The following is a 27,265-nucleotide window of genomic DNA, read 5'->3' as shown; positions in this document are numbered from 1 at the left end:
TGCATGTCAAACTCGTAAACCCACGTCTCGTCACCAGTAACAATGCGTTTCATGAATGTTGGGTCGGAATTGACTCGTTCTAGCATGTCCTCAGCGACTCTCATGCGATTGAGTTTTTGAAAAAAATTCAGGTCTTTTGGGACTAGCCGAGCGGCAACATGTTTCATACCCAAATTATTAGTTAAAATGGTACGGATCGACTCGTGAGATACAGAAAGTTCGGTGGCTATCTCTCTCAAAGTTGAATGAGGATTTTCAGTCACTATTTCCTTCACTTTTGCGATGTTAACTTCAGTTGCAGACGTTGATGGCCTACCAGAGCGGGGCAAATCTTCCATCACATCTCGACCGCTTTTGAACGCTTTGTACCACTCATAAGCACGAGTTTTTGATAAAGTCGATTCACCGTAAGCCTTCTGTAACATTTTCAGTGACTCCGGACACGATATTCCATTGGCAATGCAAAATTTAAGACAAACTCTTTGTTCGATGTTTTTATCCATTATGAAATTAGCAATACACACTAGATATGATATAACTAAAAATAGCACTGTATTTAATGTAAACAACAGATGCAACTCAAACTCCGCGCCAAAATGGAAAACAGTTGTGCCAATCTAACAACAACAAAAAAAACAAAAATTTGAATTTGGAACCATAAATAAATAATCCATTCCCGATACTTTTCTGACTGAATGTAAGTAGGATTGTGTATTGTTTCAACACGCGATAAGGCATCCGCTATATTGTTATTCTTGCCTTCGATATATCTAATATCCGTTGTGAATTCACTAATTCACTAATAAATAATAACTGCCTAGTACGCTTTGGTGTTTCGCAACTAGTTTCGCCTTTATTAAATGCAAATGTTAATGGCTTATGATCTGTAAATATTATTAATTCCCTACCTTCAAATTGATATCTAAAATGTTTTATAGCCATGTAAATAGCCGTCAGTTCTCTATCGTATGTAGAATATTTTTGTTGAGCTGTAGTAAACTTCTTAGAAAAATATCCTAACGGTAACCACTTGCCATTTACCAATTGCTGCAATACCGCGCCCGCAAATTTATCCGACGCGTCTGACATAATTGACAATGGTACATTCGGTACTGGATGAGACAACATTACAGCTTCTTTAAGGCTTAATTTACATTGTTCAAATGCCTGAACTGATTTATCTGACCAATTAATTTTTGTTTTATCTATTTTCTTAGAGTTTTTTAAAAATTCGTTCAAAATCGATTGATATTTTGTAGCGTTGGGTATATTGGCTCTATAAAAATTTACCATTCCTAAAAATCGTCTTAATTGTTCAACTGTTTCCGGTTTCGGATATTCCAGTATGACCTTAACCTTATTTTCAAGTGGTTTAATGCCATCTGTGGAAACTTCATATCCTAAGAACTCAATTGCCTGCTTGCCAAATTCACATTTATTTAAATTTATAGTTATAACAAAATCCGTAGAACGCTGAAATACTTGACGTAAATGGTTTTCATGGTCTTCTTTAGTAAAACTTGAAATCATGACGTCATCAATAAATGCAAATACAAAATCTAAATCCTTTAATACATTATCACACATAAATCTTTGAAAAGTTTGACTACCATTACGTAAACCAAAAGGCAATCTTAAAAATTCAAACAAACCTATAGGCGTGATAATTGCAGTTTTCTCAATATCCTGTGGAGCTACCTTTATAAAAAAATATGCTTTATTAATATCAATTTTTGAAAAATATTTCTTACCTGCTAACATATATGTGAAGTCGTGCAGACGAGGAACGGGGTAGCGATCTGGCTTTGTGATCGCATTAAGACGTCGGTAGTCTCCCACTGGGCGAATTTCTCCATTCTTCTTTGCCACAACATGCAGAGGACTGGCCCATTCACTTTTCGATGGTCTGCATATACCTAGTTCCTGCATTAATTTAAATTCTTTCACCTTATGATACCTGTCGGGCGGCAATGGTCTCGCACGAGCATGAATAGGCTTCCCTGTAGTCTCTATATAGTGGAAAACATTATTTTTAGTACATTTACTATCTAGATTATTAAAAGAAATCGGTTTAGTAATTTCAGGAAATTCGTTTAATAATTCTAGGAATGGATGATCACCATTTACAGTCCCTATTGATGGTGTATTATTGTTAACTATGTTGCCAAACGTTAGTAACCTAGTTTCCTTATCAATTAACTTTTTCGCATTTAAATCGACAATCAAGTTATGATGAGTCAAAAAATCGGCACTTAATATTGCCTGATTAACATCAGCAATTACAAAAGTCCAATGATAAGGGCGTCGAAGATTTAAATTTAATGTCAAGTTTTTTATACCAAATGTCTTAATTTCACTATTATTAGCCGCAAATAACTTATAGTCCGTACATGTTTCACGTTTTTGTTTACAGGTTGCCGGAATAACAGAAATATTCGGTATATAAAGAGTAAAAAAAACTCAACTCTGTTCCAGAATCTGTAAAACTGGGTATCACTGGGTGGTACTGTATCTTCATCTAGTATCACTGAGACTTGTGATCTCTTTGCTCAATATTTCGGCTCAGACTATGTGGATTCACCTGCTGGGTTCGCCGAAGAACCTAATGAACCTATACAGTATGGTAACTCTATTAATTTATCTCAGGTTACTGTTGAAGACATTCTTGTCAAGATTAATAAATTAGACTCAAATAAGGGCGCTGGACCTGATACTATTCCAACTTCCTTCATTAAGGCCTGTGGTAAAGAACTGACTATTCTTTTGTCTATCATCTATAATATGTCATTACAATCAGGCATTTTTCCTTTTTACTGGAAAGTTGCCTATGTAACTCCAGTACACAAGTTAGGTGACCGATTACATTGTGACAACTACAGGGCTATATGCATTTTGTCTTGTTTTGCAAAAATTTTTGAAAGTATAATTTATGTTGTAATATTTTACCATATCAAACCATTATTATCGATCAAACAGCATGGATTCGTGGCTAACAAGTCTACAACTAGTAATCTTTTGGAATATAAGAATTATTTATGCAGAGCTTTTGCTAAGACACAGCAGGTTGACAGTCTATATACGGATTTCTCAAAAGCGTTCGACAAGGTGAATCACGCTCGTCTTTGTCGCAAACTGGAACAGTTCGGAATTCACGGAAATCTGTTGCGTTGGGTGCAATCATATCTTGCAAATAGAAGTCAACTTGTGGCAATTGCGGGTTATCTTTCTAATCCTATTACTGTATCTTCTGGCGTTCCTCAGGGTTCCCATTTAGGCCCTCTGTTTTTCAACATCTTTATAAACGATCTGGCTGATAAGTTAACTTGCCCCGCATTTCTATATGCAGACGACTTAAAAATTTTCCATACTGTCGCTAATGAAAATGATGCCATGTTACTTCAAAATAACCTTAATATTGTGGCTGATTGGTGTAGCAGAAATGGCATACTGAATGGTTTCTGAATGAGAAAAAATGTTTCGTCATCTCTTTTACGCGTAAACACAATAAATTTTTATTTGATTACAAGTTAGGTTTGCACAAACTTGAACGTACTGTAACAATCAAGGATCTAGGAGTAATATTTGACAGTGAACTTTCTTTTCGTAATCATTATGATTATATTATTTCGAAAGGTAACAGATTGTTGGGTTTTATTTCAAGAAGTACTAAATTAGATTTAGATTTCAAAAATTATAATGGTTTCAAAAATTTATATTTTGCACTTATAAGAAGTGTTCTTGAATACAATTCAGTTATCTGGTCTCCATATTATAAGATCCACATTGATCGTATTGAGCAAGTTCAAAACAGGAGTCTAAAAATAATGTCATTTAGAACTAATAACCATCGTAAGTTGACGTCGTATTCGGATAGACTTAAACACTTCAACATATCCTCTTTGGAGGGTCGTCGTCACTGTAGTGATCTAATTTACTTGTATAAAATAGTTCATGCTCTTGTCGATGCACCCCCCTATTGTCCCTCATTAGCTTTATTACTAGGTATCGGCCACGTAATCCCACGCATAAGCTGTTCGCACTGGATGTTCGTAAAAATAACACCTCGTATTATAATCCCGTTGTTCGAATGTGCAGAGCCTTTAACAATCTGGTACTCAGCCACAAATCAAAATCTATTGATATTGATATTTATGAAATCTCGTTTTATTCCTACAAAAGTAAGATACGCCTTCTTTTAAGTCTTTAAATTGTTGTTGTTTTTGTTTTAATTGGTGTCTCAATACAACTATACTATTGTTGTTACTCAATTATACCTTTTTTCCACTAAGTATAATATGTTAGTACTGCAACTGTTAGACTTTTCTTTATTAGTAATTCGTTTGTATTTACATATATATATATATATATATATGTATCTACCTTTTCTTTTTATATAAGCTCATTAAGCTATAATTTGTTTTGTTATTGTAACTTTGTTGTATACGCATGTGTTGAGTTGTTGCCTAGCTGTAGTTTTTCGGTTATTATGCATTGTATTATTTTGGTGACAACTTGTTATGTGTATCATAATAAATAAATAAATAAATCTCAATGTAGCAAATAAAACGAAAACAATGCATGTTGCGAATGTGATTTGTGAGTTGTGTTCTGAGAACCACAAAATATGTTTTTGCAAGAAATTTGCACAGATGAATTATGATAATCGTCATAATTTCGTTGCCAATAATTGTCTGTGCTATAATTGTTTGGGTAGCAATCACACTGTCAAGGCATGCCAGAGTCCTGTCACTTGTAGAATATGTAAAAGAAAACATCATTCTTTATTACATCCATCTGGTAGCTCAGAGGGTCCAGGTTCTGGTGGGTCTGAAACGGCAAACGCAGCAACATTTGTCAATTGTGAAGATGTTGAGACACAGTAGACATGTAGATGAATCAAATAATGCTACAGAAAACGATCCAATTATTTCATGTCATTCATCTGATCATGTCTCAGTCCATAACCATATTTTGCTTGCGACAGCGCTTGTGGATGCAGAAACAACTAGTAGTGGTCGGTTTACAATCAGAGCACTTTTAGATCAAGGATCTCAGGCATCATTTGTCACCGAAGCAACAGCACAGAATCTAGGAGTTAAAAAGATTGCTGTGAAGGGTATAATTTCAGGTCTAGAAGGTAACAAAAACGTGACTGCAAAGTACATGGTCGAATTTAAAATTCATTCAAGGATTAAGCCAAATGTTATTATGAAAGTGCAAGCTTGCACATTTCTTCCAAGCAAAAGAATTCTTCCAGTGGATTGGGTAGGCTTAAACCAAATAGAGTTAGCAGATCCTCATTATAACATACCGAATAAAATAGATGTATTATTAGGAGCAGACGTTTATGGGCAAATTATTGAGACCGGAGTAAAAAGAGGACCATCTGGGACTCTAGTAGCTCAAGCTACATCTTTAGGATGGATTCTTTCAGGTACAGTTAATAACTTACCAGTGAAAAGCAGAAATGTGGTGACAATGCATGTGTGTGCTAATGATAATGATCTTCTCAAAAAGTTTTGGGAAATAGAAACTGATCCTAAACCCACAAAAAAAATATTATCAACAGAAGAATTGTTATGTGAAAATTTTTATAAGGAAACTACTTACCGCGATGATACGGGAAGATATGTAGTCAAACTTCCTTTTAAAGACGAACAACCGTAATGTGCCGAAGGAAACTCAAGGGATATAGCTGTAAGAAGATTGAAAAGATTACTAATAAAATTAAAAAGAGATGAAAATTTAAAACAAAAATATACAGAAGTTATTCAAGAATATTTACAATTAGATCACATGGAAATAGTACCTAAGGAGGAAATAGATAATAAAATAAATTGTTACTTACCTCATCACGCAGTTGTAAAAAATGATAGAAAGACAACGCAAGTTTGTGTTGTATTTGATGCTTCTGCAAAAAATGAACATGGAGTGTCTTTGAACGATTCTTTAATGATTGGTCCAACAATTCAATCAGATTTAAGACATTTGTTAATGCGATGGAGAGTATCTAAAATATGTTTAGCTGCTGATATCGTAAAAATGTATCGCCAGGTTAAAGTAACGGAACAAGATGCTGATTTCCAACGTCTGGTTTGGTTAGGCGGTTCAAGTAATGAGATACAAGATTATAGATTAAAGAGACTTACCTTTGGAACTGCGGCTGCCCCATATCTAGCGGTGAATACATTGCAACAGGTTTCTATTGATGAAGGGAAGAATTTTCCTATAGCAGCTGAAATTGTAAAAAAAGACTTCTACATGGATGATTTGTTGACGTCTTGTGACTCTGTAGAAGAAGGAATTATTATATACAAGGAAATGAACTGTTAAAATAAAATAAAATAAATCTGGACCTGTAACAAAAAGAAAAATTATTTCCGAAATAGCAAAATTATATGACCCCTTAGGCTGGCTAGCCCCAAGTGTAATTATAAAAAAAAAAAATATTAATTCAAAAGCTTTGGATATCAGGTGTAGGATGGGATGACGATGTACCAAGCAATTTAATAATAGAATGGAACACTTACCGAAGAAACTTGCCGAAGCTAGCTGACATAAATATACCTAGGTGGTTTGGTATGAACATGAAAGTAGTAATGCAGAATTACACGGATTTTCAGATGCATCAAAAACTGCATACGCAGCAGCAGTTTATATTCGTTTGATCGATAGTAATGGCAATATATGCGTCACACTCGTCACTGCCAAAACTAAAGTGGCACCAATTAAACAAGTCTCCATACCAAGGCTGGAGCTGGTGCTGTACTTGTTACTCGGCTTTTAGTAGAAGTGGCAGAGGTGTTAGGTATTTCCAAAACTAATATAAGAGCGTGGACCGATTCAATGGTAGTTTTAGCTTGGCTGAACCAACACCCAAGTAAATGGCAAACCTTCGTGGCTAACAGAGTCTCGGAAATTCTTACGACTTTAGAGGCTGATCAATGGTCACACGTAGCGTCCGCTCAAAATCCAGCAGATTGTGCATCACGGGGGGTAGATCCTTCCGAATTAATAAAACATCAGATGTGGTTTAACGGGCCACCATTTTTACATGAACCCTTAATTCAAATTAAAAGACCTAAAGATTTACATACACATTTAGAAGAAAGTAAGGTGCATATGTCAGTACAGGAAGATATTATTTATGATAGATATTCTTCTTTGAATAAAGTAATTAGAGTAACGGCGTACTGTAGACGTTTCCTTTCATTGAAACATGATCATCAAAGAGCTACCACGTTGCATCTCTCAGTCAAAGAGTTGTCAGAAGCCTTGAATACATGTATTAAACTTTGTCAGAGTTTTCATTTTAAAGAGGATATCAACCATATTAGGAAGTTTAGTAACTACACCTCATTAAAGAGTCCATTAAAATCTTTAAATCCATTTTTTGACCATTCGGGCATCTTAAGAGTGGGTGGACGACTTGAAAAATCACAATTGAGCGATAATGCAAAGCACCCTATATTATTGCCTAAAGACTCAAAGTTAACAGAACTAATTATTGCTGATGCTCACTGCAGGACTCTTCATGGTGGTCCTCAGTTGATGCTGGTTTTCCTTAGTTCTAAGTATTATATTATACGATGCAAATCTTTAGTTAAGTCCTTTAACACATTTCCGTACAAAGGTACGGAAATGTGTTAAATGTATTCGCTATTCAGCATCTAATTCTACACAACTGATGGGACAACTCCCTTCAGTAAGAGTTTCGCCAGGAAAACTATTTCAGTGCAGTGGAGTTGATTATGCTGGCCCCATAAGTGTAAGAACCACAAAGGGCCGTGGACATCACTTAACAAAGGGGTACATTTGCCTGTTTATATGCATGGCAACAAGAGCTGTCCACTTGGAAGTGGTTAGTGATCTTACCACTAGCGGATTTTTAGCCTCATTTAGAAGATTTGTGGCACGTCGAGGTTTGTGCACAGATCTTTGGAGTGATAATGGCACAAATTTTGTCGGCGCATCTCGTGAATTAAAGAATCTTTTAATAGCACAGAACTCTAACTTTTCAAAAGAAATCGCGGAATGTTTAGCTAATAATGGGACAACTTGGCATTTTATTCCGCCTCATTCTCCCAATTTTGGAGGACTATGGGAGTCAGGCATCAAATCAATTAAATTTCATTTGAAACGTGTCGGTGAGTCGACTTTAACCTATGAGGAATTGACAACTGTGTTGGCTCAAATAGAAGCGTGCCTTAACTCTCGCCCCTTATCAAGAATAGATTCAGATGGAGATGCAATTAATGTACTAACACCAGGCCATTTTTTAGTCGGTGGACCTTTGCTAGCTGTTCCAGACTTTAATTTTGAACAGTCAAATATAAATTGTCTTCGAAGATGGCAGCTTACACAAAGGCTGACACAAAACTTTTGGAGACGTTGGTCTCAAGAATATTTGACGCGCTTCCTTCATCAATATCGGTGGTCTTATCAGACTCCGGAACCTGAAATTGGCACTATAGTTTTAATAAAAGAAGATGACTTACCTCCGTGTCGATGGATGTTAGGACGTGTGTTTGCTAAACATCCGGACGACGATAGAATTACTCGAGTCGTAACAGTTAAAACGCAATATTCGCAAATTAAACGACCAACTTCCAAATTGTGCATACTGCCTATTGGTGAAAAGTGTGGCTAACTAATAGAACAAACTTGTTTACTGTTTTAAATAGATTAATCGTATAGTTTATAAATTAATCAAACCATTCACCATACAATTAAAATGTTATGTCATGGTGGGCGGCGTTGAGTAAAAAGGACAAATATTGTCCTTGGTGGGCGGAATCTATAAGTTTTAAATATTGTTCCTTAGAAGTTTAGTTGTCATTAGATGGCGTTGTTCGTTATTATTTTTATTTAGATTGCGCTATGGTTTCTCTTTAATTATTTACTATACTTAAGTGTTTTTTCATGCAATATATTCTCTCGATCCAATATCACTGGTTGTTTTATTTCGACACCAGAGGGACTAGCGTCTCAAAGCTAAGTATTGGATTGTACAGCTAGCTCTTTGGTCACAAAGGATACATGGGAACCTGTATCAAGGAGAGCCTTGACATAAACCTCAGTTCCGTTGCTCGCTAAAAGTTTTACCTGTGCTGTAGGCAACACAACTTGTTCAGTAGCAGATCCAGCCACCAATGTGGCTGGTAATGGGGCCTCTTCCATATGGAGAAGAGAGTTATGATCATTTTTACAGACCTGACATTTAAACTTATACCTGCATGGCTTATTGTGGTTATTCAAACATATTTGGCATAGATTATTAGCTGTTACAAACTTAATTCGCTCACTTATTGACATTAATTTAAATTGAGAACAAGAAAATAGTTTGTGGTTAGACTTACAAAGTATGCAGCTCTTCTTCTCAGCGCTGGCAGGCTGTACCTTCTTCACAGTAGCTACGTGGACAGCCTTCGGAGCTAACACCACCTTATCTCGTTCCACATTCTCGAGCGCTAATGCTCGCTTCTCTAAAAATTCAATAAGGCTTGTTACACTAGGTTTCTTGTCTACCAAGTTCGAATTCCCTGTTGCAAATCATATCCAATTTTCTTGTTAAAATGCAAAGAGTGATAGGATCCCACTGACCTAAGTTCTTTAATGCAGCTAACTGTTGCTTAACAATAGACAAAAAACTTCTAATTTTAACAGCTGTGGATTTAGTCATAGGGCTTATATCTAACAACTAGCTGTGTCCGCGACTTCGTCCGTATGGAATAGTTATTCTGAGCATCATTGAAGCCCTCAAGGATGAATAATTCCCTGTTTTTTTTTCAGATATTCCATTATTTCTTTGCTCCTTATGTTATATAGCCTAAAGCCTTCCTCGATAAATGGTCTATTCAATGCAAAAATAATTTTTCAAATTGAACCAGTAGTTCGTGAGATTAGCGCGTTCAAACAAACAAACTCTTCAGCTTTATTATATTAGTATAGATACATTTAAATGGTCATTTGTAATCTTATACCTATTGTTGTATCTGTCATTTAATATTTTACGAGCCTCCTCATAGCTTTCAGAACATAAAGGTAGATTTTAAATAAGCTCATGAGGTTCGTCCTTTAAATAAGATTGTAAATAGAATAACTTTTCAGTACTTTCTAAGTTACTATTTTTATGGATAAGAGCATCAAAAAGCCCAATGAAGGCTAGGTAATCCCTGTATTTGCCATTGAAAGTTGGAATTACTACGTTTGGTAACTTAATTTTACTTTGTTTTGAACTTTGACACAACACTACTGGGTCCTGATCATGTATTGAAGTTTGACACGACACTACTGGCTTCTTATCATGTTTTGCAGAGAGTCTTCCAATTTTAGTGAGCGCTTCCAAATACGTACTTTCAACGTCGTCCTCGGGGTCATCAGGATCCATCGCTATAATGTCGAGGCGTAAGTCCTCCCACTTAGAAAATGAAGATCGCAGACGTTCTTCTCTGACGCACAAAGCGTGTTTGTCTAACTCAGAAGCGCTTGGATCACGCAGGGCGTTATGCATTTTGGTGATAACACCTTTAACGGCAGCGCGTTTGCGTCGAAGAGCGGCCAAATCATAGGACTCAGCAATTGCGAATTCCGATTCGCCCTTATCTTTTGAAATTTTGATTTTTGTTAAGACGGCGTAAACACTTACATTCAGTCAGAAAAGTATCGGGAATGGATTATTTATTTATGGTTCCAAATTCAAATTTTTGTTTTTTTTTTTGTTGTTGTTAGATTGGCACAACTGTTTTCCATTTTGGCGCGGAGTTTGAGTTGCATCTGTTGTTTACATTAAATACAGTGCTATTTTTAGTTATATCATATCTAGTGTGTATTGCTAATTTCATAATGGATAAAAACATCGAACAAAGAGTTTGTCTTAAATTTTGCATTGCCAATGGAATATCGTGTTCGGAGTCACTGAAAATGTTACAGAAGGCTTACGGTGAATCGACTTTATCAAAAACTCGTGCTTATGAGTGGTACAAAGCGTTCAAAAGCGGTCGAGATGTGATGGGAGATTTGCCTCGCTCTGGTAGGCCATCAACGTCTGCAACTGAAGTTAACATCGCAAAAGTGAAGGAAATAGTGACTGAAAATCCTCATTCAACTTTGAGAGAGATAGCCACCGAACTTTCTGTATCTCACGAGTCGATCCGTACCATTTTAACTAATAATTTGGGTATGAAACATGTTGCCGCTCGGCTAGTCCCAAAAGACCTGAATTTTTTTCAAAAACTCAATCGCATGAGAGTCGCTGAGGACATGCTAGAACGAGTCAATTCCGACCCAACATTCATGAAACGCATTGTTACTGGTGACGAGACGTGGGTTTACGAGTTTGACATGCAAACTAGTCAACAAGCTTCGGAGTGGCGCCTTCCAACTGAACCGAAACCGAAAAAACCACGCCAAAGTCGTTCAAAAGTCAAAGTCATGTTGACTGTTTTCTTTGACTATCGCGGTGTTGTGCACTCGGAATTCTTGCCGGAAGGTCAAACGGTAAATAAGGAATATTATTTGAGTGTTATGCGGCGTTTAAGAGAGCAAATCCGACGAAAAAGGCCAGATTTGTGGAAAGAAAATTCTTGGATTTTGCACCATGATAATGCACCTTCGCACAAGGCCATCATTGTGAACGAATTTTTAACCAAACACTCAACAAATACCATCGAGCAACCACCATATTCACCAGATATGGCTCCAGCCGACTTTTTTCTTTTTCCTAAACTCAAATTACCACTTCGTGGCACCCGTTTTCAATCGGTAGAAGACATAAAAGAGAATTCGCGGCGAGAACTGACCTCAATTCCGGAAACAGCGTTTAAAAAATGTTTTGATGATTGGATTATTCGTTGGCGTAAGTGTATCGTTTCTAAAGGAGCATATTTTGAAGGTGATAAAATAAATTTGGATGAATAACAAACAGTTTGTGTATTATTGATCTTTTCCTGCTCATTTCTTGACAGAGTAGTATTACAGAACCGCCTCTGATTGCAGACCCTCTCCTGCAGCAGCTGACCGCATTAAAATTGTTAAGACTGGGCATCAGCTCACCCTCCAGGATCCAATGCTCAGTCAAACATACCATATTTACATACATTTTTTCATTAAATAAATCAATAATAAGTTCTTTGCCAGGAAGGCCCTGTATATTTTTGTGTACAATATTAAATTCATTTGTCCTTCCTGTTGTCCCGTGGTTTAGTTTAAACCACATGTTGCATCCACAAAATCATCATTACAAAAAATTAATGATTCTGTAGATTTTGTCCGATTATGTGAAGAATGTAGTTTACCACAATGTAAATCCGTCCGTTCTTTTATATTGTTTGCTAACAAAGTAGCAATTTTTTTATTATAAAATTTTGAAAGATAAACATTATCTTTCGTCAAAAAACAATTTTTTATGAACAGTTTCGTATCAAAAAATACGAACTTGTCATGACGACATGACATATTATGAACCATATTGTTCATTATATGAATAAATTGATTTCTCTTTGGCGTCTGGCAACTTATATAAGGAAGAGCACAAAAAATAATTTTACATACATTTAAATTATTCAGAGTACCTAGACCCTGAATAAGGTCTTGTTTACTAATATTTAAACTATTTCCAACCATTATAACAATTGTGGATGTGTTGCTCAATTGTGTGTTTTTTATACTCTTAATATACAGTTTACAGTATATACAGTTTAGGGTTGCGGTTATTTCGCAAAAAGCGTAGACGCAAATCCTGGGGGTTTTCAATGAGGGGAGTGAGGTCGCTGTTTTGCTCGGCGATTATGTCTTTTAACTGATCGGATGGGATTTCCTTGGGGACACCCTTCAGGATGAGCATCGGTGACAATTTTCGCGCCGGCTCCGCTGCGATTTTGTTCGAGGTCGACAGGCGCTGGGTGGCGTCGTCCCTATCACGATCGCAGTCAAATTCAACGCGGAACTTGTTATTTGAAACAGCCTTGATGTTCGTTGGGGCATATTTAGCCTTCCTGAAGTTTATCCCCTCTCTAAGAGCCTCTATTGTTTGTTAATGGTGCCTACGAAAGCGCTGGCACGCCGATGTCGGTCAGTATTTGGGTGACCTCCTGCCGTTGCTTGTTAGTGACACTTTTGGATGCACACAATAAGCCGATTGCTTCCTGAACGCGAGCCAGAATGCTCGCTTTGTGTCCCTTGACAGGATCTAGAGTGCGAGACTCAGTGGGATCAGTTGGTTTTGTGTTGATGGAGGTGGTGGTTGAGGCGGCGGTGGGCGCCGGATGGGGATGTCCCTTATCAGGCTGACTGTGCACATCAGCCACTGTCACAATGGCGGGGTTGTCAGGTTGCCTTAAGGGGCTGCTTTGACTATCATTAGTTATTTCAGAGTCGGACATGTATCGGAGACGTGGCATGTCTGAATCTACCTGAGAGTCTTCGTCGTGGAAAAGGAGAAGAAGATCATCAACGTCACTAGACGATGACTGACTGTATGGAAAATCAAATCGTGGGCGATGGCTAGGTACCGGTGGAGAAGAAAGTGGAGGAGGTGTGGGGGGTGGAGGAGGGGGGCGATTAGTCGCCTCCTTCCGGGTGGGAGACCGGGTGAGCACCATGGTCTCGTCAGTAAGCAATTAAAAATTTACCAAAATACGTGAAAAAAGGACAAGCTGTAAAATTAAAACTATGACTTTCGGAAGAATGAAAGCAATTCAGAAACTAATTTTAAGACCGGACAAACAAAATACACTAGTCAGAAGAAAGAAAAATATCAAAGGAAAAAAGTCGATTTACGGTTTCGACTTACGTCGGCGAGCGGAGTTTATCTAGTTGAGAAAACAAGGGTGGGCGGGGGGTCAAATTTTTCGCGGATTTTTACCGGGAATGGCGCAAAATGAAGGGATAGGCAGCAGGAATGATATTCGGAAGTAAAAAGAGGGAGTTCGAAGGGAAAAACGAAGTTTAGGGAAGAAAGTAGGTATTGAAATAGCGAAAAAACCGAAAAAACGGGAATGGACACAACGAATGTGCAGGGTATGGACACGCAACAGATGGGTCGGTTAGGTTTTTTGTTTATTCATATATATAATTTCATCGTCCTATAAAACCACAACAGCCAAGTTTATTTACTATGTCAATTGGTAGGTATATGTGTGTCGCTAATAAAATTTTTGTTTTTGTTTTACATCACAAATTACCCGCGTCTTCACCCCAACGAATATTAATTATTCCTTGGCTCGGAGCCACAAGAATGTACTTTGTTCATGCAAGCACTTGACCATGGCCCCCGCGGACATGCCGCGACCTGCCTTAAATTATTGTATTATTTAATGATTCTTCTTCTTCTTAGTCGTGTCACTCTTGACAGAATGGTCGTGGTCATCATGTAGTGTTGGAGGCGGGCGCCAATATGCGCCTTACGATGTCCCGCCATTTCTCCCTACTGGAAGTCATCCTGCTGCACTCGTTAAGTGAACCGCCAATCACAGACTTTATTTGGTCGGTCTATCGCATGGGTGACCTCCCGCGCGGTCGAGAGCCTTCCACTTTACCCTGGACAACAAGCCGTTCTATGGATCAGTTGCCTCTCTTTGTAACGTGTCCAAATTCAATATTCGTAATAGATTACAGTTCAGTGAATGGGCTACATTAGGTATTCACAAGAGTAGGAATAAGTTATATGACTTATATGCCCAGAAACAATACAATTTTGACCCCAGTTTTGTAGAATATGTCAAAAATTATTCAAAATTATTTAAAAAAGTTTGCAGGCAAGCCAAGTCTTTTCACATAAGTAGTAAAATAAACAACGCACCAAATAAAATTAAAGAAACATGGAACATTATTAATAAAGAATCTGGCAAAATCAAAGATAGAGACAGTATTAAACAAATATCATCCGGTAACAAAAGTATTTCTAAAACTCAGGACATAGTAAATGCTTTTGATAATTTCTTTGCAAAAATCCCTGTGGAGCTAACTTCTGACGTTGACTCTTGTCCATTGCGCGCTGAAACCCTACTTAATAATAACACAACTCCCATCAAATCTGTCTTTAAATTTAAATATGTTAACTCTGATAATATATTAAAGGCGTTCAAACAACTTAATTTGAAAAAGTCTGAAGACCATTGGGGTATGTCTGTTAGTATCATAAGTCAAATCATAGATATTATTGCATCTGATCTAGCTTTTATATTTAATGAATGTATTGATGAGGGTATTTTTCCAAATTTAATGAAATGTAGCAAATTAATACCTCTATTCAAAAAAGGGGAGAAAACAGTCCTTGGCAATTATAGACCTATTTCTATATTGCCAGTTTTGAGCAAGGTGTTTGAGAAGATGATGCTTAATCAAATGCAACAATATTTTAAAATCAATAACATTTTCCATTCCCAACAATATGGGTTCACTGCCGGGAAGTCCACCACTGATGCGGGAGTAGCACTTGTTACTCAAATCTATGACGCGTGGGAGAGTTCACAGGATTCAGTTGGAGTCTTTTGCGATCTCTCTAAAGCATTTGATTGCGTAGATCATCAGACACTTTTGCGTAAACTTCGTCAATATGGGTTTGACCACAAATCAACTAAACTAATGGCATCCTATTTGACTGATAGGCTTCAAACTGTAGATATTAATGGAGTAAAGTCAAGCGGATCAGGCGTCTCAATGGGTGTTCCTCAGGGCTCAATTTTAGGACCATTCCTCTTCTTGGTATATGTCAATGACCTGCCTTTTATGGTGGAAAAACAGGCGGGTATAGTGCTGTTTGCCGATGACACTTCTTTAATATTTAAATTAGATCGCCATAGCGAAAATGTAAGTTCGGTTAATAATATACTGTCGGCCATATCTATCTGGTTCTCAACCAACAATCTTCTTTTAAATGCTAATAAGACCCAATGCATTAAATTTACCCTTCCAAACGTAAGGCAGGCCAATACTGACATAATACTGGAAGGCCAGAAATTAGAATTTGTTGAAAATACAAAGTTTTTAGGAATTATAATTGATGCAAAGCTACAGTGGGGTGCTCATATTTCTAAACTATCCAATAGACTTAGCTCTGCCGCTTATGCTGTTAGGAGGATCCGACAATTGACAGATGTAGCTACAGCTAGGCTTGTTTATTTCAGCTATTTTCATAGCTTGTTATCTTATGGTTTACTTTTATGGGGTAGCGCGGCTGATATACAAACTATTTTTATAATTCAGAAAAGGGCCGTTCGCGCAATTTACGGCTTAGGACCAAGAGACTCGTTAAGACAACTCTTTAAGAAAATAAACATACCTACAGTAGCGTCCCAGTACATTTTTGATCTTATAATGTATGTTAGGAAAAATACCTCTTTTTTTCAAAAAGTTAGTGCCACAACTGATAGAAATTTACGTAATAAACATAAATTAGTCATGCCGTTTCATAGGCTTAGCAAAGTCAGTAAATCATTTATGGGGAACTGTATACGATTTTATAATAGGTTGCCGGAGTCTGTTCTTGATATGCCCTACCGAAAATTCAAAGAGTATGTAAAGAAAGTACTTTGTGAGAAGGCTTATTATAGGACTGATGATTACCTTAATGATAAAAACATCTGGCTCGAGCTTGGCACAGGAACCTCGTAATTAATTGTAGTTTAATTTGAACTTAAATCAAAATTTCAGTACACTCTGTACATAAATCTTTTTAAAATTGGCAATCCATAAAATATATATATATATATATATATATTTTTCTTTTTTCAATATTAAATCTCATAAATATATAAATCTCCCGTGAACAATGTATTCTCCCGTCCACATTATATTCTAAGTATAATTTAATATTGTGAAGTTGACGTTGTTAAAGAAAATGCTGCAGTGCAGTTTGTTACCGCTTCTTCTGCACTGACGCCTTGGAAGCGGCAGTAAACTTAGTTTTTAAGTAATATATTTGACGTCAACCAAGTTGTTAAACCATACGACAATTATTAAGCGATATAATAATATCCTATAATAATGAATAAAAAATTTTGAATTTGAATTTTGAATTTTGAATGACAAAATGCGAGATCGTACTAAGGGAAATAGTCGCTGCTTAATACCGAGCTCTTGTAGTATCGAGACGTTAGTGCGGAACTCTGTCATATTCATATTCAAAATTCGTTTATTTCCTCTTTACAAAGATCAAACTTAAGCTAACTTAACTACTTATAGCTAAATGGTTATTAAAGATCTTTGCTGGGAGGTTAGTTCCTGAAAAAGATTCGGTCGAACCTGAACTACAGGTATCTAGGCCACCCCTCTCGGATTTTAATACCCTGGCTAAACAGAACTTACAGTTAAATTAAAATACAATAAAGAAAAGGGAAAGAAAAAAAAAAAGAAAATAAATAAAGCACAATAATAGGAAAACTAGGAACTTATTTAGGGGTTATATGGTCTAGTGCGTCAAAGTCAGAGTAAGTAATGGTGAAAGTCGGGGTCAATGTCAGAGAGTGAGGGGGGGACGGGACATGGCATGGGTGACTGAATTGCTTCTGGAGCTAATGAAAGTTTCAATCTAAGTGGATGATTTTTGCGAGAAAAATTTGTCGGTTTGTGTGGTCAGTTAGTATTCAGAGGTAAGTCGAGTTTAAGCAAGTGGCGTAATGAAATTTTCTGTGGCGAAATAGTCGAGGGATTTTAAGAAGTTAGAAACGGTGATTTTGCAGGAGAATTTATGGAGGGGATAAATATTTAGTAATGAGTCAAGTTTGTTGTAGAGGTATGGTCCTCGAAAGCAGAAAAAGTGGGTGGAAGTGATAGTTCTTTGTTGCTGAAGTGTGCAGATGGGTCCTCTTCTACGTTTGTCCTTGCGCATGTTTGGTTCGTACTGAAGTTGGGAATGTTGTTTGAGTGTAATGTACAATATAAAAGACTGTCTGACTGTCAGTACGTCCCAGAATTTATATAGTTCTGTAGTTGGGTAGCGGAAGGGAAAACCCGCGGCAACCTTAAGTACGGCCCTTTGGGCTTTTTCCACTTCGAGTAGGGTGGATGTGTAAGTCCCTCCCCAGGACGTTATGCAGTAGGTCACAAGCGAGTGGCATAATGCGTAATAGACCATCTTGGTTATTTGGCGGTTTGAAATGGGTCTTAAAGTTTTGAACACGTAGATGAGTTTACGAAGTCTACTTGCGAGTAATTCTGTATGGAAGCCAAAAGAAAGTGTGCGGTCGATTATTACTCCTAAATATCTGATACTATCCGCTCTTTGGAACGGAGGGCAAAGACAATCAGAAGGATGGACTTGGTCGCAGTTATGGGCTTTAATGGTTAGGGTGGGCGGAGGCAGGAAATTAGTTTTAAAGGCAAATGGGATAAATTTGGTTTTGGACAGGTTTAGAGTCAGTAAGTTAGAGGTCAGCCAATCCCTCACTTTGTCGATACCTTCTTGGGCTTTCCGGAAGGTGTCCTCCCAGCTTGATACACTAAAAAATACAGCTGTATCATCAGCAAAAACAAAAATCCGAGCACCATCAAGTTCAAGTCGACATAAACTATCGATATAGATGAGGAAGAGGGTGGGAGAGATAATGCTGCCTTGCGGCACCCCAAAAGTGATGAATTCCTCGTCGCTCGTCCGGTTGCCTATTCTGGTCTGCTGGGTTCGATTAGTGAGATAATCGGTTAGTAATTTGAGGGGTATACCTCTTACTCCAATGCTCTCCAGCTTTTCCAGAAGTAGTGGGATGAAGACCGTGTCGAAAGCCTTTTTGAGGTCAAGGAAGAAAGTCAAACACTTCTTTTTGCCGTCCAGTGCAGAAATAGTGAAGTTGGTTAAATCATGGACAGCGTTGTCCAAGACACACCAAGCATTCTCCTCCAGCACCACATCTCTAGGGCGTCTATCTATTTTCTTTCCACTTCACGCAATGTCCACGTTTCAGCAGCGTACAAAAATATGGGGAAAATAAGCGTGCGCACCAGTCTGGTATTTGTGGTCTTAGTGATGCTACGATTCCTCCATACTTTTCTCATTCTGTCCATTGCCGATCTTGTGATTGCCATTCGTCGCTTTATCTCGTCGATACATCCACCGTTATTCGAAATCAGAGCGCCAAGGTAAGTGTACGATTGGACCACGTCACAGTTCGCGATTCTAGTTACTTCTGGCGAATTACTGTTAGCGCGATCCACAACCATCATCTTCGTCTTGCTGCGATTTATTTTCAGACCGAACTCGAGGCCAACACGTTCCATTTTCTGAAGTAGATCTTCCATGTGTTGGGTACTAGTTGCAAAGAGGGTGGTGTCATCAGCATAACGTAGATTGGCAATTTTGTATCCACCAATTTTCACACCGTCTGTCCAATCCTCTAGAGTGATGCGCATTATTAACTCAGTGTATACATTGAACAAGAGCGATGATATTATGCATCCCTGGCGTACTCCGGCACTAGGGCGAAAATTTCCTGACAAGACGTCTTCTGTGCGCACAGAGGCTGTTCCATCCTCGTATAGCCGTCTTAAAAGGTGGACTAGATGAACAGGCGTGCCCATTTGCAATAATGTGTCCCATAACACAGGCCATTTCACCGAGTCAAATGCTTTTGAGAAGTCCACAAAGCAAATATACACCGATTTGTTGAATTTTCGCGCTTTTTCGATGATCTGGCGAACAATCAAAATCTGTTCCCGAGTGCCCTTCCCTTTCACAAAGCCGGCTTGTTCTGGAGCTATCTCCTTAGATAGGTATGTTTTGAGACGCTAGTTAAGGATATGTGGATTCATGTCGAATTCATTCCAAGTACAAGCCACCCGACTGTGGAATTCCCTTCCTGAATCTATTCGGAAAGCGCCTAATAGATTTGCATTCAGGGAGCAAGTCCATAAACATCTTTTTGACCAGTAGTTTTATTTTTTTTTAAACTCTACACAATCATCCAACTTATGTAGTATATGTATGTTTATTTTATATACTGTATATATTTATCGTCAAACTTATGTATGTAAACTATATTATATGTAAGTGTATAAGGTATTCTATTATTCATATTTTTCTTATTATTATTATATATTTTTTTACACTCATTGCACCACCCGTACGTCCATCTCAGTTTGGTCCAAAGATTCGACTGGCAGAGAATGCCTTGTGGCATTAAGTCCACCTGTTGTACATTTTCGTGCATAAAGTTTAAATAAATAAAAAAAATAAATAAATATGTAACAAAATTTTGCTGGCGTGTGGTATCAAAGCAATAAGGCGGTAGTTGTTACATTTCTTTGTGAAACCTTTCTTGTGTAAGGGGGTAAATATGGTGTGAGTCCATTCATCGGGCCAATTTCCCGTCCGCCATACTTCATTACAGATGGCGTAAAAAATTTCATCACCATACTCTCCTAGAGCTTTTATGGTTTCTATGGGAATGGCATCTCTTCCAGTGGCTTTCCCGTTTTTGAGATGTTTTATTGCAGCTCTAACCTCAGACAGGAGAATGTCCGGTTCCAGATCCTCAGTATTAAGGACAGTACTCGGGAAATCGCGGCAGTGCGGGTCCTGGAATAACGACTGACAGTAGCCTTTCCATGTTCCGGAGATTTCAACCAGTTCTGTTACCACACGATTATCGCTGTTTTCTATAGCCCAGGTTTTAGATGGTAAGGATTTAGTGATAACCCGAATTTTGTGGTACATGTCTTTCGATTCGTGACTTCCAGCATGAGACTCGATTTCGTGACAGATGGCATGAAGGTAGTTGTTGTGGTCTCGTCTACATGCTGCTTGGACTTCAGCAGACAGTTTGTTAATAGTCCTCATGTCTGCTCCCTGAGCTTTCTTTCGACGTCTCTCTTCAACAAGAGCAAGAGTACCTTCGGTCATCCAGTGTTGCCGCTTGTGCGCCTTTGATTGCGTTTTAGACTCTGTTGCTGCCTGCTGGATAAGCTGTTTGGCCTTTTCCCACATGACGTTTGGGTTTGTTGTACCGTGTTTTGTTTCTACCCATTCTGTCCACTTATTCTCGATGGTGGAAGTGAATTTCTCTATATCTGTGACTTCAATCCTTTTTTGTTTACAAGAAGTTCTGGCAGATTTGAGTTTTAATCGCATTTTCATGATCAAAAGTTCATGATCCGAGCCGCAGCAGGCACCGGGCATTGTGTGCGCATTGAGGACGGATGTGCGGATGATTTAATGATTTAATGGATGGAATGGATGATTGGGATAAATGGATTGAATGGATGATTTAATGATTACTGTTCATTAATATGACAATATCGGTCAGCCCCGACACGCCGCGGAAACCATGTATCAATGCTTATGCGTAAGCGATCCTGGATCTGGCGAGAGCCTCCCACCTTTGCCTGACCTGACACGCAGAGCTAAAAGTGTTGTAATTACTCACCGCGTTTCCGTCCGCGCGGCAGTTCAGGCACGACGGGATGGCTCCCGCCATCCAGGCCTGACACACCGCCCTTTGGTGCTCACCACCACAGTGCAGTGGCAGCACTTCTCCACCTTCTCTCTGCAGTGGCGCCTGCCGTGGCCGTAGCCCAGGCACATCGGGCATTGGACCAGGGGAGAATAGTCCTCCGCCTGGATCCGCTGCATGTTGATGCGGACTGAGCCGGCCTCGACCACTGCTCGCCACATCCTGGTGGGAACGCTTGCCACCATATGCTCCAGTAGCGGGTTTCGCGACTTTTTTCTAAATTTTATTTCGATCCCTTTTTCGTCCTCCTTTTGATCTTTTATAATTTTTTGATTTTGCTCCGTTAGTTTATTTATAATCTGTTCGTTGGTATTGCATTTAAGAACATTTTTGAAAATGAGTATTATTACAAAATTTTTAATTCTGCTAATCCTTAATTTTTAATTTCTCCCTACCCTCTTTTGATTTACAGCTTATAATAACCTTCCGGTCTTTTGTTTTCCTCACTTTTTCTATCTTTATCCATTGTCCTCCCTCTTCTGCTACTTCCCTTATCCTTTGCATGACCTCCTCACCAGTTTCCATTCCTTTCTTGTCCTTGACAATTACGGAATGTAACGTCAGGGGCTTTTCGTGAGAAGCAGCCACGGCCTGTGTGTACGTCGGAGTGTGTGAGGCTTTTGTGGATGTTCTTACGCTGACTTCATGCCAGCGGTCCATTAATTCCTTTATTTCCCTATGCTTTGGGAATTTTCTTCTAATTTATCCACCAGCGGTTTTAGGAAATTTTTTAGCTCTCCGAATTGTGTCTCCTGCTGAGGAATAGGAATAGGGGATGTTTGTGTTCGTACGCTGGGATGCTGTCCTGGCGTGAAGTTTTTCAACTCCTGGTATATTGCCAGGTCGCATGCCAGGTCGTCCACCTCTCTTATCTTATTTTTAATAGAGTCCTTGGTGGTCCTCTTTAGTCTTTGAGCATTTTCAACCTCTTCGTTCATCTCGTTCAGGAGGTGTTGGATGCGACCGCAGAGTTCGTCCCTATCTTCATCCGTGAGGATCTTTCTGCGGTCACACTCCTTCAGGAGAGGCTTTTTAGGGTGGTATTGGAGGTACTTATCCCTTTTATATGTATTGGGGGTTTCCCATTCTTTTGCTGAGGGTAGTTTGGCAGGGGAGTCCTGAGAGGACGAATCGCTCTGCAGCTGAGTGGGCGATGGAGTTTTGACTTCGAAGTAGGTGAGAGTCCTTTTGAATGATACGGACTTGGGTGTTGGGTTAAGCGTCATTGTTTAAAATTAAATTTGTAAAAGTTTTAAAGACGATACTCAGTACAATGTAAAAGGATAAAATGATAAAAAGATAAAATCGAGAGGGTCAATGGAATAAAACGTTTTAAAAACCTTAAGACTTTTGCCACGTGCAAGCCCGAACAGCGTTGCACTAAATCCGGAAGTTTCCTCTCGATCCTGGTCAGGCCACTGAAGAGTGATGCAGTCCAGGTATTGTCACACTGTCACTAACACTTTGAAACCCTTTTTTTTAATTTTAAATATATATTTTTCACAATTTTCCCAATTTTTTCATAATATTTTTTCGCGGAGCGCGTCGGAGCACGTCTGCACTCCACGACCGCTCGAAGCAGACTGGGGTCGGTTAGGTTAGGTTTTTTTTTTGTTGAAAATTCCATTCACCTCTGTCTTGGGACAGAGTCTTTGTTCTTTCATTGTTTTATTACTCTTATTGTGTTATTTACTTTATTTATTAAAAAAAAATTATCATTAAAATTATGGTTTTATTCCTCTTTATGACTTTTTCTGCTAACTCCATACAAAATTTTAAAAATTTATTTCCCTTTTCCGGATCCTTCATTATCTCTTTAATACCTTCCCTAGCTAGCTTACACCCCAACTGCTGCTCAAGGTCAAACCTATTTTTTCCATGCACGGGACACGACAGGAAGACGTATAGGAGGGTCTCCTCTATTGTGCTGTCACATATACACGATGGACTCCCCTTACACTTGTACCTGTACAAGTTTTCGGAGAATCCACCGTGTCCGGTCAGGACTTGTGTGAGCACTGCCTTCGGTCCCAAATCTTTAACGTTTTGATATGCCGCTATGGCATTCGGCAGGAATACCTTTGTGGTCGCCGCCACCTCGCCGTTGACATATCTCCCGTTCCACTCCCGAAGCGACTGATCTCTAATATCTAATCTTGCTGCCGTCAGTGTAGACGCAAACCTCCTACGAGCTGTTTGCGTCCACGTCAGTCCGGCTTTCCAGGCATTGGAATTGCACCACTATTGTTTCTGCCGGATGCGGTTGTACGGCGAACTTTGCCCTCTGCTCAAGCTCTCTGCCGCTCAACCCCGGAACCGGCATACCCCTCCTCGCCTCGTACAGAGCTGCGGCTTCCCGCACCTTGAGGCGAGGGGGAGGATACCAGCCAGCACCAGAGCGGCGTTGAGGGATACAATGCGGTATGACCTGGTCATCCTCTGAGCGAATCCCCTCTGCACTATTCATAATCATAATCATTTATTCCTCGAATATGGTTACAATGTTGGTCTTAGTATTTAGGTACAGTTTCTGTGAACACATATTATACCTCTTAAGGCGTCGGAATTATATACATATTTTTAAATTAGCAGCATATAAGGCTCTGTCTAATTATGATCAGTAAAAAAAAAATATAATAAGTAAAATTCATCAAATGTCAAATTAATATGATATAGTCAATGAAATACATCCAAATGTCATAAAAATAAAATATCCTTGCTATATTTATTACATAATTTTATCATTTAAAAATTCCTCTAATGAATAATAACATTTTTCAATTAAATTTTTTTGTAATCTAGCCTTGAATTGTTTTATATTGTGATCTTTTATACTGTCGGGTAGATTATTATATAGTTTTGGCCCCAACACATATATCGTTCGACTATGTGACACAAGGTTTGAATCACTCTGTGGAAGTAATAATAATGATAATAATAAATATCTTTATTTTCTCCACAAAAACAACTTAAATATAACTTAATATTATAGATAGCATGCACAATACAGCAAGAGATTGTGGAGAACTGGTGCCCGTGCTAGGTGTCCGAAGAACCTGTGTTACGGGTCACCAGGTCTCACCCATTAATTTATAACTATTGTGGAGTGGAGTGAGTGTAGACGTATACAAAAAACACAATATACATAATTATTACATTAGGAAACCACTACAAATAAATCCTCAGTTTCATCATAGGAAAGTGCTTGCAACCACTGAAACAACACTTTTTTACAGTTTAACTTATTTAAATTGTAAATAGATATCTGAGCGTGAATTTTTTTATATAGAAAAGGTCCAAGATAATATAAGAATCTTCTTAGAAACTTTGTTTGAACTGTGGGAAGATCGATCCGAAGCCTATTATCTCTGAGCAAGGGTTGAGGAGTATAGGGAAGTCGGGTATGTTGTTGAGTCACAACGGCCTGTACAAAGAGCTGCCTCACTGTAAGCACTCCACAAATTTTGTAAAGTTCAGTCGTGGGGAAAAAAAATGGCTTGAAAGTGCAGACTTTTAAGACAGCCCTCTGAGCTCTTTCGACCCTGATAAGGTGGGATTTGGCTGCACCGCCCCATGAAGGGATACAGTACGCAACGATAGACTGACATAAAGCCAAGTAAGTCATACGCAATATCTCTGCGCTCGCTACAGTGCGAAGTTTCTTAAACACGTAAAGGAGTTTCCTGATGCGACTGGACAGCAATGTAATGTGAGGGGCAAAAGTAAGATGTTGGTCAATTATAACCCCAAGATATTTAGTCGAGCTTTTATTTTCCAGTCTGGGACAATTACAGGAGTTTTCATAGCATAGGGAAGACTTATTGTAATGCGATATCAGATAGTGTTCATTACGATTTGGCCGATTTACGTTTCTTATAGTAAAGGCAACATAGTTAGTTTTATTGACGTTTAGTGTCAAAAAATTGTCGTTAAGCCATTCCTGTACACGGTTGAATCCCATTTGAGCTGCTTTAAAAGTATCAGTCCATGTTTCTCCCGTAAAAATGAGTGCTGTGTCGTCTGCAAATGACACTATTTTACCATTAGGAAGAAGATTGCATAATTCATTCATGTAAACTAAGAACAAACATGGACCCAAGATACTTCCCTGCGGGACTCCGTGGGATACCGCGAGATCTGAACTAGTGAACGAACCTATCATCACGCGTTGGATACGATCAGTTAAGTAGTCTTTAAGTAATTCCAGCTGCACCCCCTAATACCCATATTCTCCAACTTGGTAATGAGCAATGGTATTGACACTGTATCGAAGGCCTTTTTAAAATCCAGAAACATAACAATACATTTAAGATTGGAGTCCAGCGCCCTGGATACACTGTCAACAACGGTTTCAACGGCTTGAGAAGTTGATTTGCACGAACGGAAGCCAAATTGGTTTGCGGATAAAAGGGAAGTACGCTCCAGGTAGTCCATTAAGGCTTTATGTATAATACGCTCCAATATTTTAGAGAGTGCAGTTAGAATACTAATGGGACGAAAATTATCGACAACATCGTTATTACCAGATTTGTGTATGGGATGGACTACTGCAATTTTAAGAGAGCTGGGAAAAATGCCTTTACTAATACATAAATTACAAATGTGAGCAATAGCAGAAGTGAAATGTTTTTTGTATCTTTTAAGGATTTTTGAGGAAATATTATCCCAGCCCGGCGCTGCGTCTGTCCTCAAGGAATCTATAGTAACGCTTACATCGTCGTCATCGATGTTGTTTAACACAAATGAGAAAGGAGTGGGTAAAGGCTTAGAGGAAGCAGAATTTGGAGTGATTTGCAATGCAAGAGTCCTCCCAATGCTACAGAAGTATTCATTCACATGATTCACAGATTGTGCAGGAGTAGATTTAACAGATAATAAGGTTTCAGAATGAATAGAATGTTTATTCATATCTGTTGCTCTTTTGATCGCTTCCCATAATTTTTTCGAGTTTGAGCCAGCTTTAAGTATTTCATTTTTATCGTATAATTTTTTTAACTTTTTGACTAGATTACATAAATAGTTCCTATACCTTTTGTATGTAAGTTTAAGCGTATCATTATGTGGGTCTTGTTTTAAACTTCTATGCATGTTATCTCGATTTCGCATGCATCTGACCAAACCTGGGGTGATCCAGGGCTTTAAGGTACGTTTACGGCATGAAGTGGGTTTAACTTTGGAACTTGAATTAATACAACGATTCAGAGAATTAATGAAGTAAGCTGAAGCAAGGCCGGGATCGCAATAATGTAATAAAGGGGTAAAATTAAAATTTTCTATTTCGGCATCAAGTAGAGAGTAGTCAATACAAAGTTTATATACTTGATTGACGGTAATTTTATAATTAGAAAGGGCGAGAAGAACTGGATGGTGGTCGGTTATTACTGAGTCAATTACGAAGGTCATAGCAGAATAGTTAGTTTTAAGAATAAAGTGATCGAGGCAAGAGTCATTCCGAGTCGCCAATTTATGAGTTGGAAGAAGGCCGTGGAACGCTAGAAGATTCAAGTATTGGGTAGTGTCGTCATCCTCATCTTTCACTAAATTTATGTTGATGTCGCCTACGATCATAATGTTTTTGAAATTACTTAATTTTGTTAAAATATTATCGAGGGAATTTAGGAATTTAGAAATATTACGATATGAGGGGGATCTGTATATTGCAAAGATGGCAGTATGTTGACCTATCCTAATGATCACATTGTTTGAGTCTTCAAGATTATAGCTAATTGACACCACATCAGACAGAGAACTATTTATATACACGACAACCCCGTCATTTTGGATCACGTTATTGGAGCTTATGTAATGTGTATAACCATCTA

At 38.4% G+C, this 27,265-nt stretch overlaps 1 protein-coding gene across 1 annotated transcript; it reads right to left on the bottom strand.

The window, feature by feature from the left end:
- Nucleotides 1-741: 741 nt before the first annotated feature.
- On the bottom strand, nt 742-21,604 carry LOC132904318 (uncharacterized). The gene is made up of 6 exons (XM_060954244.1): nt 21,423-21,604; nt 20,349-21,035; nt 18,661-18,875; nt 10,357-10,605; nt 9,360-9,485; nt 742-2,459 (listed from the first exon to the last, which is right to left on the bottom strand). Exons 1-6 carry the CDS (start codon nt 21,602-21,604, stop codon nt 742-744), a joined length of 3,177 nt encoding a protein of 1,058 aa, XP_060810227.1.
- Nucleotides 21,605-27,265: the final 5,661 nt, after the last annotated feature.

This window comes from Amyelois transitella, chromosome W (assembly GCF_032362555.1).
Source record: "Amyelois transitella isolate CPQ chromosome W, ilAmyTran1.1, whole genome shotgun sequence".
NCBI lineage: Eukaryota > Metazoa > Arthropoda > Insecta > Lepidoptera > Pyralidae > Amyelois > Amyelois transitella.
Note: the sequence above shows the minus strand (reverse complement) of the source record. Positions and strands in the feature narration are given on the sequence as shown.